At 47.4% G+C, this 14,766-nt stretch overlaps 1 protein-coding gene across 6 annotated transcripts in view; it reads left to right on the forward strand.

The window, feature by feature from the left end:
* Window positions 1-14,766, forward strand: part of LOC109909613 (solute carrier family 12 member 7) — a 103,363-nt gene that overhangs the window by 44,710 nt on the left and 43,887 nt on the right. For all 6 annotated transcript variants that reach the window (XM_031796845.1, XM_031796846.1, XM_031796849.1 and 3 more), the window contains exons 2-3: window positions 7,142-7,236; window positions 8,993-9,130. In XM_031796845.1, coding sequence (XP_031652705.1) covers window positions 7,142-7,236; window positions 8,993-9,130 — 233 coding nt within the window. The remainder of the gene's footprint in view (window positions 1-7,141; window positions 7,237-8,992; window positions 9,131-14,766) is intronic.

Below are 14,766 nucleotides of genomic sequence, written 5' to 3' on the forward strand. Positions count from 1 at the left end.
GAGAGTACCACGCTAACGAATGTTCAATCTCATTGTCATCTGAGCGATGCTCCCGTGGCCTTTTCAGCTCCTTGCATAACAACATGTCTCTGGTTAGCACATGGATCCATCCTGTGAGTGACAGAGATCAGTGTGAGGAGGTGTTGATGCTCATTTGGTAGACTTTGGCTCTCTTCACCTGCTGTGTTGTCGGATGATAGGGCATGATCCAGGGATTCTGCAGCTTCATTGGCATAGATCGCAGCTGCAGTACATTTATGGCTCTGGGAAACCTGAGAATTGGATTGTTGACCTGAAACATTGGCTTGAATAATAAATATGTAATTGTCTCTCAGCAATAGGTCAATGCAATTTCGTACTTTCACTTTCCATAGATCGTAGGATTACCTGCTATTGGTGCCATAAATATTGTCTCCAGTTGAAAAGGAATCCAGACCAATGAATTCTGTTGGATCATCCTTACACTATGTTCCACTTACACACATGGTAATGCTGCAATTACTTCAGCACCGCACTAAGACTAGACCCAGCACACAGGAATTAAACCTTGGTTCAAAGGGGATTTGATGACGTTGGGATTTAGCGTCATTAAAGCCAACGATTACCTGTAGCGTGTACTGTTTCAGACTGTTTCAGACGTGGAGTTGCTACCCCTTGCCTCGCCACATATTTACTCACATTCCCTATATTTATGTTATCCCTTCCCCACACACACTATCAATTCATTCACCATAAGCTCTCTGCTCTTTGCTCTGCGTGTAACCCAAGGACGTTCTGACTCTCTATACGATTACCACAGGGCTGCAAGCCTTTTATTCCCAGCAGCAGGATCAAGCAGCAAAAGTTACACAGCAGTCAAATGTCACATTCCACCAGAATCCATATGAATGAATGGATTTGGCTGACTTGTATAATCACTTCAATGGGTGGGGATAGGAGACACTCTGGTTACCGGGTGTGTTGAAACAGGAGACACTCTGGTTACCGGGTGTGTGGAAACAGGAAACACTCTGGTTACCGGGTGTGTGGAAACAGGAGACACTCTGGTTACCGGGTGTGTTGAAACAGGAGACACTGGTTACCGGGTGTGTGGAAACAGGAGACACTGGTTACCGGGTGTGTGGAAACAGGAGACACTCTGGTTACCGGGTGTGTTGAAACAGGAGACACTCTGGTTACCGGGTGTGTTGAAACAGGAGACACTCTGGTTACCGGGTGTGTGGAAACAGGAGACACTCTGGTTACCGGGTGTGTTGAAACAAGAGACACTCTGGTTACCGGGTGTGTTGAAACAGGAGACACTCTGGTTACCGGGTGTGTTGAAACAGGAGACACTCTGGTTACCGGGTGTGTTGAAACAGGAGACACTCTGGTTACCGGGTGTGTTGAAACAGGAGACACTCTGGTCACCGGGTGTGTTGAAACAGGAGACACTCTGGTTACCGGGTGTGTTGAAACAGGAGACACTCTGGTTACCGGGTGTGTTGAAACAGGAGACACTCTGGTTACCGGGTGTGTTGAAACAGGAGACACTCTGGTTACCGGGTGTGTTGAAACAGGAGAGACTCTCACATTGTATCTCGGTAGTGCTATACGTAGACTATGTTAGAGGCTGTCTACTTCTCCGTTTACTCAAAACATTTGTTTTGCAGAATGCCGATGAAGTGCCGACTCGGCTCACAGTTTGGTGCTAGAATGTTGTGGTCAGACACATGACTTACGCCACCTTCCAGTGTGCTGATATGAGCCCTCACAAGAGGAAAGGTTCCACTATTAGTCTCTGGAAACTGCATTATCATTAGCTAAGGTAGCATTTTCAGGACTTCCTCCTTTTTTAGATTCAAGATATGGGATGAATTATGCCTGCATATTTAAGATATTTAATTTTTGCCTGGCGAACAATGTAGAGCATTGTATTGCAAAAATATTAAGTGACCTAAAGCAAATGATTAACAATTTCTGAGGAAATGTTATTTAGCATTAATCAATCAAATGTGTAGTGGCAAGATAAAGTATATGAACCTGGAGTCCTGCATAAATTGGTCATAACATTTTATCTGATCTTCATCTAAGTCACAACAATAGACAAACACAGTCTGCTTAAACTACTAACACACCAACAATTAAGTTTTCATGTCTTTATTGAACACACCATGTAAATGTTCACAGTGCAGGGTGGGAAAAGTATGTGAACCCTTGGATTTAATACTCAACCAAACATTTTCTGTAGTTGCGGATCAGACCTGCGCAACGGTAATGAAGGATTTTGGACCATTCCTCTTTACAAAACTGTTTCAGTTCATATTCTTGGGATGTCTGGTGTTAACCGCTCTCTTGCGGTCACGCCACAGCATCTCAACGGGTTGAGGTCAGGACTCTGACTGGGCCACTCAGGTTGAGGTCAGGACTCTGACTGGGCCACTCAGGTTGAGGTCAGGACTCTGACTGGGCCACTCAGGTTGAGGTCAGGACTCTGACTGGGCCACTCAGGTTGAGGTCAGGACTCTGACTGGGCCACTCAGGTTGAGGTCAGGACTCTGACTGGGCCACTCAGGTTGAGGTCAGGACTCTGACTGGGCCACTCAGGTTGAGGTCAGGACTCTGACTGGGCCACTCAGGTTGAGGTCAGGACTCTGACTGGGCCACTCAGGTTGAGGTCAGGACTCTGACTGGGCCACTCAGGTTGAGGTCAGGACTCTGACTGGGCCACTCAGGTTGAGGTCAGGACTCTGACTGGGCCACTCAGGTTGAGGTCAGGACTCTGACTGGGCCACTCAGGTTGAGGTCAGGACTCTGACTGGGCCACTCAGGTTGAGGTCAGGACTCTGACTGGGCCACTCAGGTTGAGGTCAGGACTCTGACTGGGCCACTCAGGTTGAGGTCAGGACTCTGACTGGGCCACTCAGGTTGAGGTCAGGACTCTGACTGGGCCACTCAGGTTGAGGTCAGGACTCTGACTGGGCCACTCAGGTTGAGGTCAGGACTCTGACTGGGACACTCAGGTTGAGGTCAGGACTCTGACTGGGACACTCAGGTTGAGGTCAGGACTCTGACTGGGCCACTCAGGTTGAGGTCAGGACTCTGACTGGGCCACTCAGGTTGAGGTCAGGACTCTGACTGGGCCACTCAGGTTGAGGTCAGGACTCTGACTGGGCCACTCAGGTTGAGGTCAGGACTCTGACTGGGCCACTCAGGTTGAGGTCAGGACTCTGACTGGGCCACTCAGGTTGAGGTCAGGACTCTGACTGGGCCACTCAGGTTGAGGTCAGGACTCTGACTGGGCCACTCAGGTTGAGGTCAGGACTCTGACTGGGCCACTCAGGTTGAGGTCAGGACTCTGACTGGGCCACTCAGGTTGAGGTCAGGACTCTGACTGGGCCACTCAGGTTGAGGTCAGGACTCTGACTGGGCCACTCAGGTTGAGGTCAGGACTCTGACTGGGCCACTCAGGTTGAGGTCAGGACTCTGACTGGGCCACTCAGGTTGAGGTCAGGACTCTGACTGGGCCACTCAGGTTGAGGTCAGGACTCTGACTGGGCCACTCAGGTTGAGGTCAGGACTCTGACTGGGCCACTCAGGTTGAGGTCAGGACTCTGACTGGGCCACTCAGGTTGAGGTCAGGACTCTGACTGGGCCACTCAGGTTGAGGTCAGGACTCTGACTGGGCCACTCAGGTTGAGGTCAGGACTCTGACTGGGCCACTCAGGTTGAGGTCAGGACTCTGACTGGGCCACTCAGGTTGAGGTCAGGACTCTGACTGGGCCACTCAGGTTGAGGTCAGGACTCTGACTGGGCCACTCAGGTTGAGGTCAGGACTCTGACTGGGCCACTCAGGTTGAGGTCAGGACTCTGACTGGGCCACTCAGGTTGAGGTCAGGACTCTGACTGGGCCACTCAGGTTGAGGTCAGGACTCTGACTGGGCCACTCAGGTTGAGGTCAGGACTCTGACTGGGCCACTCAGGTTGAGGTCAGGACTCTGACTGGGCCACTCAGGTTGAGGTCAGGACTCTGACTGGGACACTCAGGTTGAGGTCAGGACTCTGACTGGGACACTCCAGAATATGTATTTTCTTCTGTTGAAGCCATTTAAAAATTAAAAAAATGTACTTCTGTGTTTTGGGTCGTTGTCCTGTTGCATCACCCAACTTCTGTTGAGCTTCAATTGGTGGACAGGTAGCCTTACATTCTCCTGCAAAATTTCTTGATAAAATTGGCAATTCATTTTTCCGTCGACTATAGCAAGCTGTCCAGGCCCTGAGGCAGAAAAGCAGCTCCAAACCATGACTCCCCCGTCACAGTACTTTACAGTTGGGATGAGGTTTTGACGTTGGTGTGTTGTGCCTTTTTTTCTCCACACATAATGTTGTGTGTTCCTTCCAAACAACTCAACATTTGTTTAATCTGTTCACAGAGTATTTTTCCAGTAGCGCTGTGGAACATCCAGATGCTTTTTTGCAAACTTCAGACGTGCAGCAATGTTTTTTTTTTGGACAGCAGTGTCTTCTTCCGTGGTGTCCCATGAATATTCTTGTTTAGTGTTTTGCGTATCGTAGACTCGTCAACAGAGATGTTGGCAAACGTGCTGAACTTTCTCCATTTATAGACAATGTGTCTTACTGTGGACTGATCAAGGCTTTTAGAGATAATTTGGTAACACTTTCCAGATTTATGCAAGTCAGCAATTCTTAATCTTGGGTCTTCTGAGATCTCTTTTGTTTGAGGCATGGTTCACATCAGGCAATGCTTCTTGTGAATAGCAAACTCAAATTTTGTGAGGTTTTTCTTTTTTGCGCCAGGGCAGCTCTAACCAACATCCCCAATCTCGTCTCAATGATTGTACTCCAGGGTAGCTGACTCCTGACTCCAATCATTAGCCTAGGGGGTTCACATACTTTTCCAACCTACACTGTGAATGTTTAAATGATGTATTCAATATAGACAAAATAAATACAATAATTTGTGTGTTATTAGTTTGAGCAGACTGTTTGCCTGCTGTTGTGATTAAGATGAATATCACATCTAATTTTATGACCAATTTATGCAGAAATTCAGATAAGGGTTCACCTACTTTTCTTTCCACTGTATTTATTAAAGCCCGTTTTACATCAGCCGATATCACAAAAGCAGATGTAGAAGCACAGTGGCCAGGAAAAACTCCCTAGAAAGGCAGGAACCTATCAAGAAACCTAGAGAGGAACCAGGCTCTGAGGGGTTGCCAGTCCTCTTCTGGCTGTGCCGGGTTGAGATTATAACAGAACGTGGCCAAGATGTTCAAACGTTCATAGATGACCAGCAGGGTCATATAATAATAATCACAGTGGTTGTCGAGGGTGTAACAGGTCAGCACCTCAGGAGTAAATGTCAGTGGGCATTTCATAGCTGAGCATTCAGAGTTAGAGACAGCAGGCGCGCAAGAGTCAAAAACAGCAGGTCTGGGACAGGTAGTACGTCCGGTGAACAGGTCAAGGTTCCATAGCCGCAGGCAGAACAGTTGAAACTGGAGCAGCAGCACGACCAGGTGGATTGGGGACAGCAAGGAGTCATCAGGCCAGGTCGTACTGAAGCATGGTCCTAGGGCTCAGGTTCCCCGGGAAGGAGAGAATTATAGGGACCATACTTAAATTCACACAGGACCGGATAAGACAGGAGAAATACTCCAGATATAACAGACTGACCCTAGCCCCCTGACACAAACTATTGCAGCATAAATACTGGAGGAGAATCATAAGCTTGAGTCATTTGCTACAGTTGCCTCTCATTTTCTTTGATTGTTATAAAAAAGTTTGCTTTAAAGCCGGGTTGCTGTTTTTAACACAGACCAAACAAACTCAATTCCCCTTGTTTTGTTTAGTCTTCATTCCCTGTCTTTGTCTGTAGTTTCCTCTCTGTTGATACAATCGGCTAGCCAGACTGACGCTAACACTAAAACACAGCAGGTTTGAAATGAGAGACTACAGCAGCTCAGTAGGAATAATCTCCACTTTCCAGCACTACTGCCCTCTGTAGCAGTGGCAGTTATAGTATTTGATTGACATTCTCTTTTTCTTCTGGGTTTTAAGCATTAGTCGAGGCTAGTCTATTTATACCCTGCGACCCAATGGATATCAATGGAAATGACATACGAGATGTTTTTGAACCATATCAAACCGTGAGGGGGATGTTTGTTTTACTCCGTCTATTTATAGCCTGCGACCCAATGGATATCAATGGAAATGACATACGAGATGTTTTTGAACCATATCAAACCGTGAGGGGGATGTTTGTTTTACTCCGTCTATTTATAGCCTGCGACCCAATGGATATCAATGGAAATGACATACGAGATGTTTTTGAACCATATCAAACCGTGAGGGGGATGTTTGTTTTACTCCGTCTATTTATAGCCTGCGACCCAATGGATATCAATGGAAATGACATACGAGATGTTTTTGAACCATATCAAACCGTGAGGGGGATGTTTGTTTTACTCCGTCTATTTATAGCCTGCGACCCAATGGATATCAATGGAAATGACATACGAGATGTTTTTGAACCATATCAAACCGTGAGGGGGATGTTTGTTTTACTCCGTCTATTTATAGCCTGCGACTCAATGGATATCAATGGAAATGACATACGAGATGTTTTTGAACCATATCAAACCGTGAGGGGGATGTTTGTTTTACTCCGTTGCAAGTTTTAATAGCTGGATCAATGAACAATTCCCACCAGAGTATAGACATCCATCACCGTGATGGTCCTTCATGTCCCAGTAGAGAACGACTCAGGGGATGACCTGAAACTCATTGAAGGGACAGTTGGAGTAGTTGAGTTGTCTTTTAAAAAAACTGGTTGGTTTTAGCTTTTGCCATATTTTCTTCTGATTTTAAGGTTCACCTCTCAGTTAATCTTTTTAATTTTTAATTTGACCTTTTATTTAACTAGGCAAGTCAGTTAAGAACAAATTCTTATTTTCAACAGTGGGTTAACTGCCTTGTTCAGGGGCAGAACAACATTTTTTGTTTTACCTTGTTAGCTTTGGGATTCGATCTTGCAACCTTTAATCTACTCTCATCCATTTACTTCCATCAGCCGAACAGTCACTTCAATGACTGCAATGGAGGTTTGTTTTCTCAAAAACTGTCTCTTTTGCTTCCACAGGCGATGGCATGCCAAAGGAAAGCAGTCCCTTCATTAACAACACAGACCATGACAAAGGGAATCTATATGATGGGAAGAACATGGCCCTCTTCGAGGTAACTGTCAACATCCAATAATGACCTTTGACATAGGCGTTTGACCTGGGATTCAATGTTAAAAGTGAAGAAAGGGGCTTTCCCTCTTTTATACTCATCCACTTGTCACTGTCTAATGCCATTTGTCTGCCCTCTGACCTCTCTGTGCTAGTGATCCCTTATACCGAATGAATAATGGAAATCCATTTCTACTGTCTAATGCCATTTGGCTGCCCTAACTAACCTCTGTGCTAGTGATCCCTTCTACTGGGAAATCCATTTCTACTTCTCTACTATAATTCACTTCAGCAAAACTATTCCAATCTACTTTGATTTGTGTACAATTTTGAAATTCCTCTTGATGGTTTCACCCACCACTCCGGTTATCGGGTTATTTGTCTGACCTGTAGACAGCATCCAAGATGTGTTATGGTTATCGGGTTATTTGTCTGACCTGTAGACAGCATCCAAGATGTGTTATGGTTATCGGGTTATTTGTCTGACCTGTTGACAGCATCCAAGATGTGTTATGGTTATCGGGTTATTTGTCTGACCTGTAGACAGCATCCAAGATGTGTTATGGTTATCGGGTTATTTGTCTGACCTGTAGACAGCATCCAAGATGTGTTATGGTTATCGGGTTATTTGTCTGACCTGTAGACAGCATCCAAGATGTGTTATGGTTATCAGGTTATTTGTCTGACCTGTAGACAGCATCCAAGATGTGTTATGGTTATCGGGTTATTTGTCTGACCTGTAGACAGCATCCAAGATGTGTTATGGTTATCGGGTTATTTGTCTGACCTGTAGACAGCATCCAAGATGTGTTATGGTTATCGGGTTATTTGTCTGACCTGTAGACAGCATCCAAGATGTGTTATGGTTATCGGGTTATTTGTCTGACCTGTAGACAGCATCCAAGATGTGTTATGGTTATCGGGTTATTTGTCTGACCTGTAGACAGCATCCAAGATGTGTTATGGTTATCGGGTTATTTGTCTGACCTGTAGACAGCATCCAAGATGTGTTATGGTTATCGGGTTATTTGTCTGACCTGTAGACAGCATCCAAGATGTGTTATGGTTATCGGGTTATTTGTCTGACCTGTAGACAGCATCCAAGATGTGTTATGGTTATCGGGTTATTTGTCTGACCTGTAGACAGCATCCAAGATGTGTTATGGTTATCGGGTTATTTGTCTGACCTGTAGACAGCATCCAAGATGTGTTATGGTTATCGGGTTATTTGTCTGACCTGTAGACAGCATCCAAGATGTGTTATGGTTATCGGGTTATTTGTCTGACCTGTAGACAGCATCCAAGATGTGTTATGGTTATCGGGTTATTTGTCTGACCTGTAGACAGCATCCAAGATGTGTTATGGTTATCGGGTTATTTGTCTGACCTGTAGACAGCATCCAAGATGTGTTATGGTTATCGGGTTATTTGTCTGACCTGTAGACAGCATCCAAGATGTGTTATGGTTATCGGGTTATTTGTCTGACCTGTAGACAGCATCCAAGATGTGTTATGGTTATCGGGTTATTTGTCTGACCTGTAGACAGCATCCAAGATGTGTTATGGTTATCAGGTTATTTGTCTGACCTGTAGACAGCATCCAAGATGTGTTATGGTTATCAGGTTATTTGTCTGACCTGTAGACAGCATCCAAGATGTGTTATGGTTATCGGGTTATTTGTCTGACCTGTAGACAGCATCCAAGATGTGTTATGATACTTTTTGTGTTATGTTTTTTAAATTTGTTATTTTTTTTACAGGAAGAGATGGACAGCAACCCCATGGTGTCCTCGCTGCTCAACAAGTTGGCCAACTACACCAACCTCACTCAGGGGGTCAAAGAGCACGAGGAGGCAGACGATGAGGAGGGGCCAGCCAGGAGTAAGAAACCAGTCAAGGTGAGCCTGTTGTCTCCACAGTGTGTGGACAATAACGTTTTTCAATTCCAGATATACTTTTAGTGACACAAGCCACTTCTAAGCACAACAGACTCCTACTGTCTGATATTGGTGATAATGACAAGGCAAATGTAATCCTCTCAACGTGTGGGTGTTCTCAAGACTGGAGGAAACGGCTTTGTTTAGACTGTCAGTATTTAGGACATATCATTGTTTCCAGGTTTTAAAATGTCTTCACTTGGTTAGTGTATCCCATCATACATATTTACTGTTGATTAATGGTGCCTTTAAAAAAAAAAAGTTCTGAATAAATAATTCCAGAACAGGGTCTTTGACCAGAGAAAACGTTCCACCACAACGCCCTCCCCTAAAGCCACCACCACGCCCTCCCCTAAAGCCTAAAGCCACCACCACGCCCTCCCCTAAAGCCTAAAGCCACCACCACGCCCTCCCCTAAAGCCTAAAGCCACCACCACGCCCTCCCCTAAAGCCTAAAGCCACCACCACGCCCTCCCCTAAAGCCTAAAGCCACCACCACGCCCTCCCCTAAAGCCTAAAGCCACCACCACGCCCTCCCCTAAGCCTAAAGCCACCACCACGCCCTCCCCTAAAGCCTAAGCCACCACCACGCCCTCCCCTAAAGCCTAAAGCCACCACCACACCCTCCCCTAAAGCCACCACCACACCCTCCCCTAAAGCCTAAAGCCACCACCACGCCCTCCCCTAAAGCCACCACCACGCCCTCCCCTAAAGCCACCACCACGCCCTCCCCTAAAGCCACCACCACGCCCTCCCCTAAAGCCACCACCACGCCCTCCCCTAAAGCCACCACCACGCCCTCCCCTAAAGCCACCACCACGCCCTCCCCTAAAGCCACCACCACGCCCTCCCCTAAAGCCTAAAGCCACCACCACGCCCTCCCCTAAAGCCTAAAGCCACCACCACGCCCTCCCCTAAAGCCTAAAGCCACCACCACACCATCCCCTAAAGCCTAAAGCCACCACCACACCCTCCCCTAAAGCCTAAAGCCACCACCACACCCTCCCCTAAAGCCTAAAGCCACCACCACGCCCTCCCCTAAAGCCACCACCACACCCTCCCCTAAAGCCACCACGCCCTCCCCTAAAGCCACCACGCCCTCCCCTAAAGCCACCGCCACCACCACGCCCTCCCCCAAAGCCACCGCCACCACCACGCCCTCCCCTAAAGCCACCACGCCCTCCCCTAAAGCCACCACGTCCTCCCCTAAAGCCACCACGTCCTCCCCTAAAGCCACCACGTCCTCCCCTAAAGCCACCACGTCCTCCCCTAAAGCCACCACGTCCTCCCCTAAAGCCACCACGCCCTCCCCTAAAGCCACCACGCCCTCCCCTAAAGCCACCACCACCACGCCCTCCCCTAAAGCCACCACCACCACGCCCTCCCCTAAAGCCACCACCACGCCCTCCCCAAAAGCCACCACCACGCCCTCCCCAAAAGCCACCACCACGCCCTCCCCTAAAGCCACCACGCCCTCCCCAAAAGCCACCACCACGCCCTCCCCTAAAGCCACCACCACGCCCTCCCCTAAAGCCACCACCACGCCCTCCCCAAAAGCCACCACCACGCCCTCCCCTAAAGCCACCACGCCCTCCCCTAAAGCCACCACGCCCTCCCCAAAAGCCACCACCACGCCCTCCCCCAAAGCCACCGCCACCACCACGCCCTCCCCTAAAGCCACCACGCCCTCCCCTAAAGCCACCACGTCCTCCCCTAAAGCCACCACGCCCTCCCCTAAAGCCACCACGCCCTCCCCTAAAGCCACCACCACCACGCCCTCCCCTAAAGCCACCACCACGCCCTCCCCTAAAGCCACCACCACGCCCCTCCCCTAAAGCCACCACCACGCCCTCCCCAAAAGCCACCACCACGCCCTCCCCAAAAGCCACCACCACGCCCTCCCCAAAAGCCACCACCACGCCCTCCCCTAAAGCCACCACGCCCTCCCCAAAAGCCACCACCACGCCCTCCCCAAAAGCCACCACGCCCTCCCCTAAAGCCACCACACCCTCCCTTAAAGCCGCCACCACCACCACGCCCTCCCCCAAAGCCACCGCAACCACGCCCTCGCCCAAAGCCGACCGCCACCACCACCACGCCCTCCCACAAAGCCACCGCCACCACCACCACGCCCTCCCCTAAAGCCACCGCCACCACCACCACGCCCTCCCCCAAAGCCACCACCACCACGCCCTCCCCCAAAGCCACCGCCACCACCACCACGCCCTCCCCCAAAGCCACCGCCACCACCACCACGCCCTCCCCCAAAGCCACCGCCACCACCACCACGCCCTCCCCCAAAGCCACCGCCACAGCAAGAAGTGAATGCAGGTCTGTGTCTGAAATGTATCTGTATTAGTACTCCACCAGAGTTCGACATGGGAGAGAGTGCCAGGTGTTGGTCTGGGTGTTGTGCAATAAGCCAAGCAGGGTACCTCCTCTTGAGTCAGTGTGATAGTTGAAGGGACCTGTGTGGTCCTTGGGATGAAAGCATGATTGCTAATCATTCAAACAATCTTTTTTTCTACTGGGCTGAATTTATTTGCTGTTCAGTTGCTTTATCTGATGCTGTTAATCAGGTACTGTCCTTTTTTGAAGAACAGAAGGCCTCATTCTCTTACATGTGTCTGGCATACAACCCTGTCCTTTATACCTCTTTTCCCACAGTTCCAGCCTGGAGAAACCTTTTTATTAAGTTGTTGTTGTCCTACCCCAGTTGGTTGCTTAAAATCTAAAGGAAATACCCACCGTCCAACATTGTTTTCCAAGTGTTGCGGCAATTCCATTGTAACCACAAACCCTTTCCCATGCCAATGACATTGGTCTCAGAGTGCTAAGGATGGCTCAAAGGGAGAAAAGTTGACACCTCTTTCCTGTCCTCCCCTCTCAGACCACAATCAGTGGGACTTTCCTTTGGGTTTAGATTGAGAGATGGTCAAAAAGGTAGCTACCACTTTGGACAAATAGGGGATGGTACTCTATTGGGACAATTTTTTACAATTGTGGTGCCTCCTTTTTGAGCCCTTTTGATGGAATGTACATGTGAGGGTTATGCCTGTGATCAAATGTCTTGAAGGGTCCATCACGGTACAGGGTGGGCCTCTTTGCTTCACTGTGCGTTTGTTGGAGTATCTGTGGTGGATTCGGGATGCCTTGCCCTTCAGATTTAATTCTAAAAGTCCATTTTCCAACACAGTTACCTTGAGGTTAAAGTACAAACTGTCAGCTTTAATTTGAGGGTATTTCCATCCATGTGTAACAGTATAACTTTAGACCGTCCCCTCGCCCATACCCGGGCGTGAACCAGGGACCCTCTGCACACATCAACAACAGTCACCCATGAAGCATTGTTACCCATCGCTCCACAAAAGCCGCGGCCCTTTGCAGAGCAAGGGGGAACTACTACTTCAAGGTCTCAGGGCAAGTGACATCACCGATTTGAAACGCTATTCAGGATTAGCCGTAACCGTGGTAGCATCCACATTTAATGGACAAAAGTTCTGAATTCACGATATGGCAGAGGTTGAAAAGCCACAACACACATGTTTTGCCAAAAACACATAATGTCCAATCATGTCAAAAGGTTGCACTGAAATCTAACAGTACAGCTCCCACTGTCTTATTATCATACATTTTCTTTCAGCCAATCATCAGTCATTTGTGTCATGGCATTACATATCGAGTGCCCTTCTCTAAAAGCATGCTGAAAGCCTGTTGTTTAATGGTTCAAGAAAAGAAACCTGTGTTCCCAAGCTATAATGACTAATGAATCCCTTTTTTTGTAAAAGCGTTTTCTGCAAAAAAAAATGTATCCTTGTGTGTTTTGTTCTAATAGGCAGTGGGTGGGATGTTGGCTAGCCCAGCATTCTGAGCAATGTGATATTTAGGTGGTACACCATGGTGGCGGATGGGAACACCAACATACAGTGCATTCAGAAAGTATTCAGACCCCTTCACTTTTTCCACATTTTGTTTATTTTATTCTAATCCTGTTCTAGGTAAAAAATAAATAAAAAAATCCTCATCAATCTACACACAATACCCCATAATAACAAAGCGCAAACAGGTTTTTTGAAATGTAAATGCAAATGTATTACAAATTTAAAGTATTTACTCTGTGACTCGAAATTGAGCTCAGGTACATCCTGTTTCCTTTGATCATCCTTAAGATGTTTCTACAACTTGATTGGAGTGCACCTGTGGTAAATTCAATTGATTGGACATGATTTGGAAAGTCACACACCTGTCTATATAAGGGTCCACTGTTGACAAAACCAAGCAATGAGGTTGAAGGAGACCGGATTGAGTCGCGGCACAGATCTGGGAAAGGGAACTAAAACATTTCTGCAGCATTGAAGGTCCCCAAGAACACAGTGGCCTCCATTCTTAAATGGAAGAAGTTTGGAACCACCAAGACTCCAAACTGAGCAATAGGGGGAGAAGGGCCTTAGTCAGGGAGGTGACCAAGAACCCGATGGTCACTCTGACAGAGTTCCTCTGTGGAAATGGGAGAACCATCTAGAAGGACAACCATCTCTGCAACACTCCACCAATCAGGCCTTTATGGTAGAGTGGCCAGACGGAAACCAAAAGGCACCTAAAGAACTCTCAGACCATGAGAAACTAGATTCTCTTGTCTGATGAAACCAAGATTGAACTCTTTGGCCTGAATGCCAAGCATCACGTCTGGAGGAGACCTGGCACCATCCCTACGGTGAAGCATGGTGGTGGCAGCATCATGCTGTGGAGAAGTTTTTCAGCAGCAGGGACTGGGAGACTAGTCAGGATTGAGGGAAAGATGAATGCATCAAAGTACAGAGTGATTGTTGATGAAAACCTCCCAACAGGACAACGACCCTAAACACACAGCCAAGACAACGCAGGAGTGGCTTCAGGACAAGTCTCTGAATGTCCCAGCCAGAGCCTGGACTTGAACCCGATCAAACATCTCTGGAGAGACCTGAATATAGCTGTGCTGCAACACTCCTCTTCCAACCTGACAGAGTTTTAGAGGATCTTTAGGGAAGAATGGGAGAAACTTGGCACACCTGTATTTGCCGATCTTGTAGCATCATACATAGGCTGTAACTGCTGCCAGAGGTTCTTCAACAAAGTACTGAGTAAAGGGTCTGAATACTTATGGAAATGTCATATTTAAAAAAAATTTATATACATTTCCCAAAATTAAAAAATAAAAAGTTTTTGCTTTGTCATTATGGGGTATTATGTGTAGATTGGAGGGGGAGGGGGGGGGCAATTTAATAAATTTTAGAATAAGGCTGTGACAGCAAAATATGGAAAAAGTCAAGGGGTCTGAATAGTTTCCAAATGCTCTGTATGTGTCATGACACCTAATGAAAGGCAAAATCTTAAATGTAATCTGTTTATAATTTACAAATAAGAATTTGTTATTAACTGACTTGCCTAGTTAAATAAAGGTAAGAATAAAGAAAGAAATCATTTCTGGTTGACCCTTGAAACCCAATCACGTCGTCTGTGGGTTGAATGATTTGATATAGTGGAACTTACTACCTAATGACCCCTTTGTTACGGTTTTCTTCCGTTGAAAGAGAGTCGGACCAAAATGCAGCGTGGTT

The sequence above is a fragment of the Oncorhynchus kisutch genome, linkage group LG18 (assembly GCF_002021735.2).
Source record: "Oncorhynchus kisutch isolate 150728-3 linkage group LG18, Okis_V2, whole genome shotgun sequence".
NCBI classification, from domain to species: domain Eukaryota; kingdom Metazoa; phylum Chordata; class Actinopteri; order Salmoniformes; family Salmonidae; genus Oncorhynchus; species Oncorhynchus kisutch.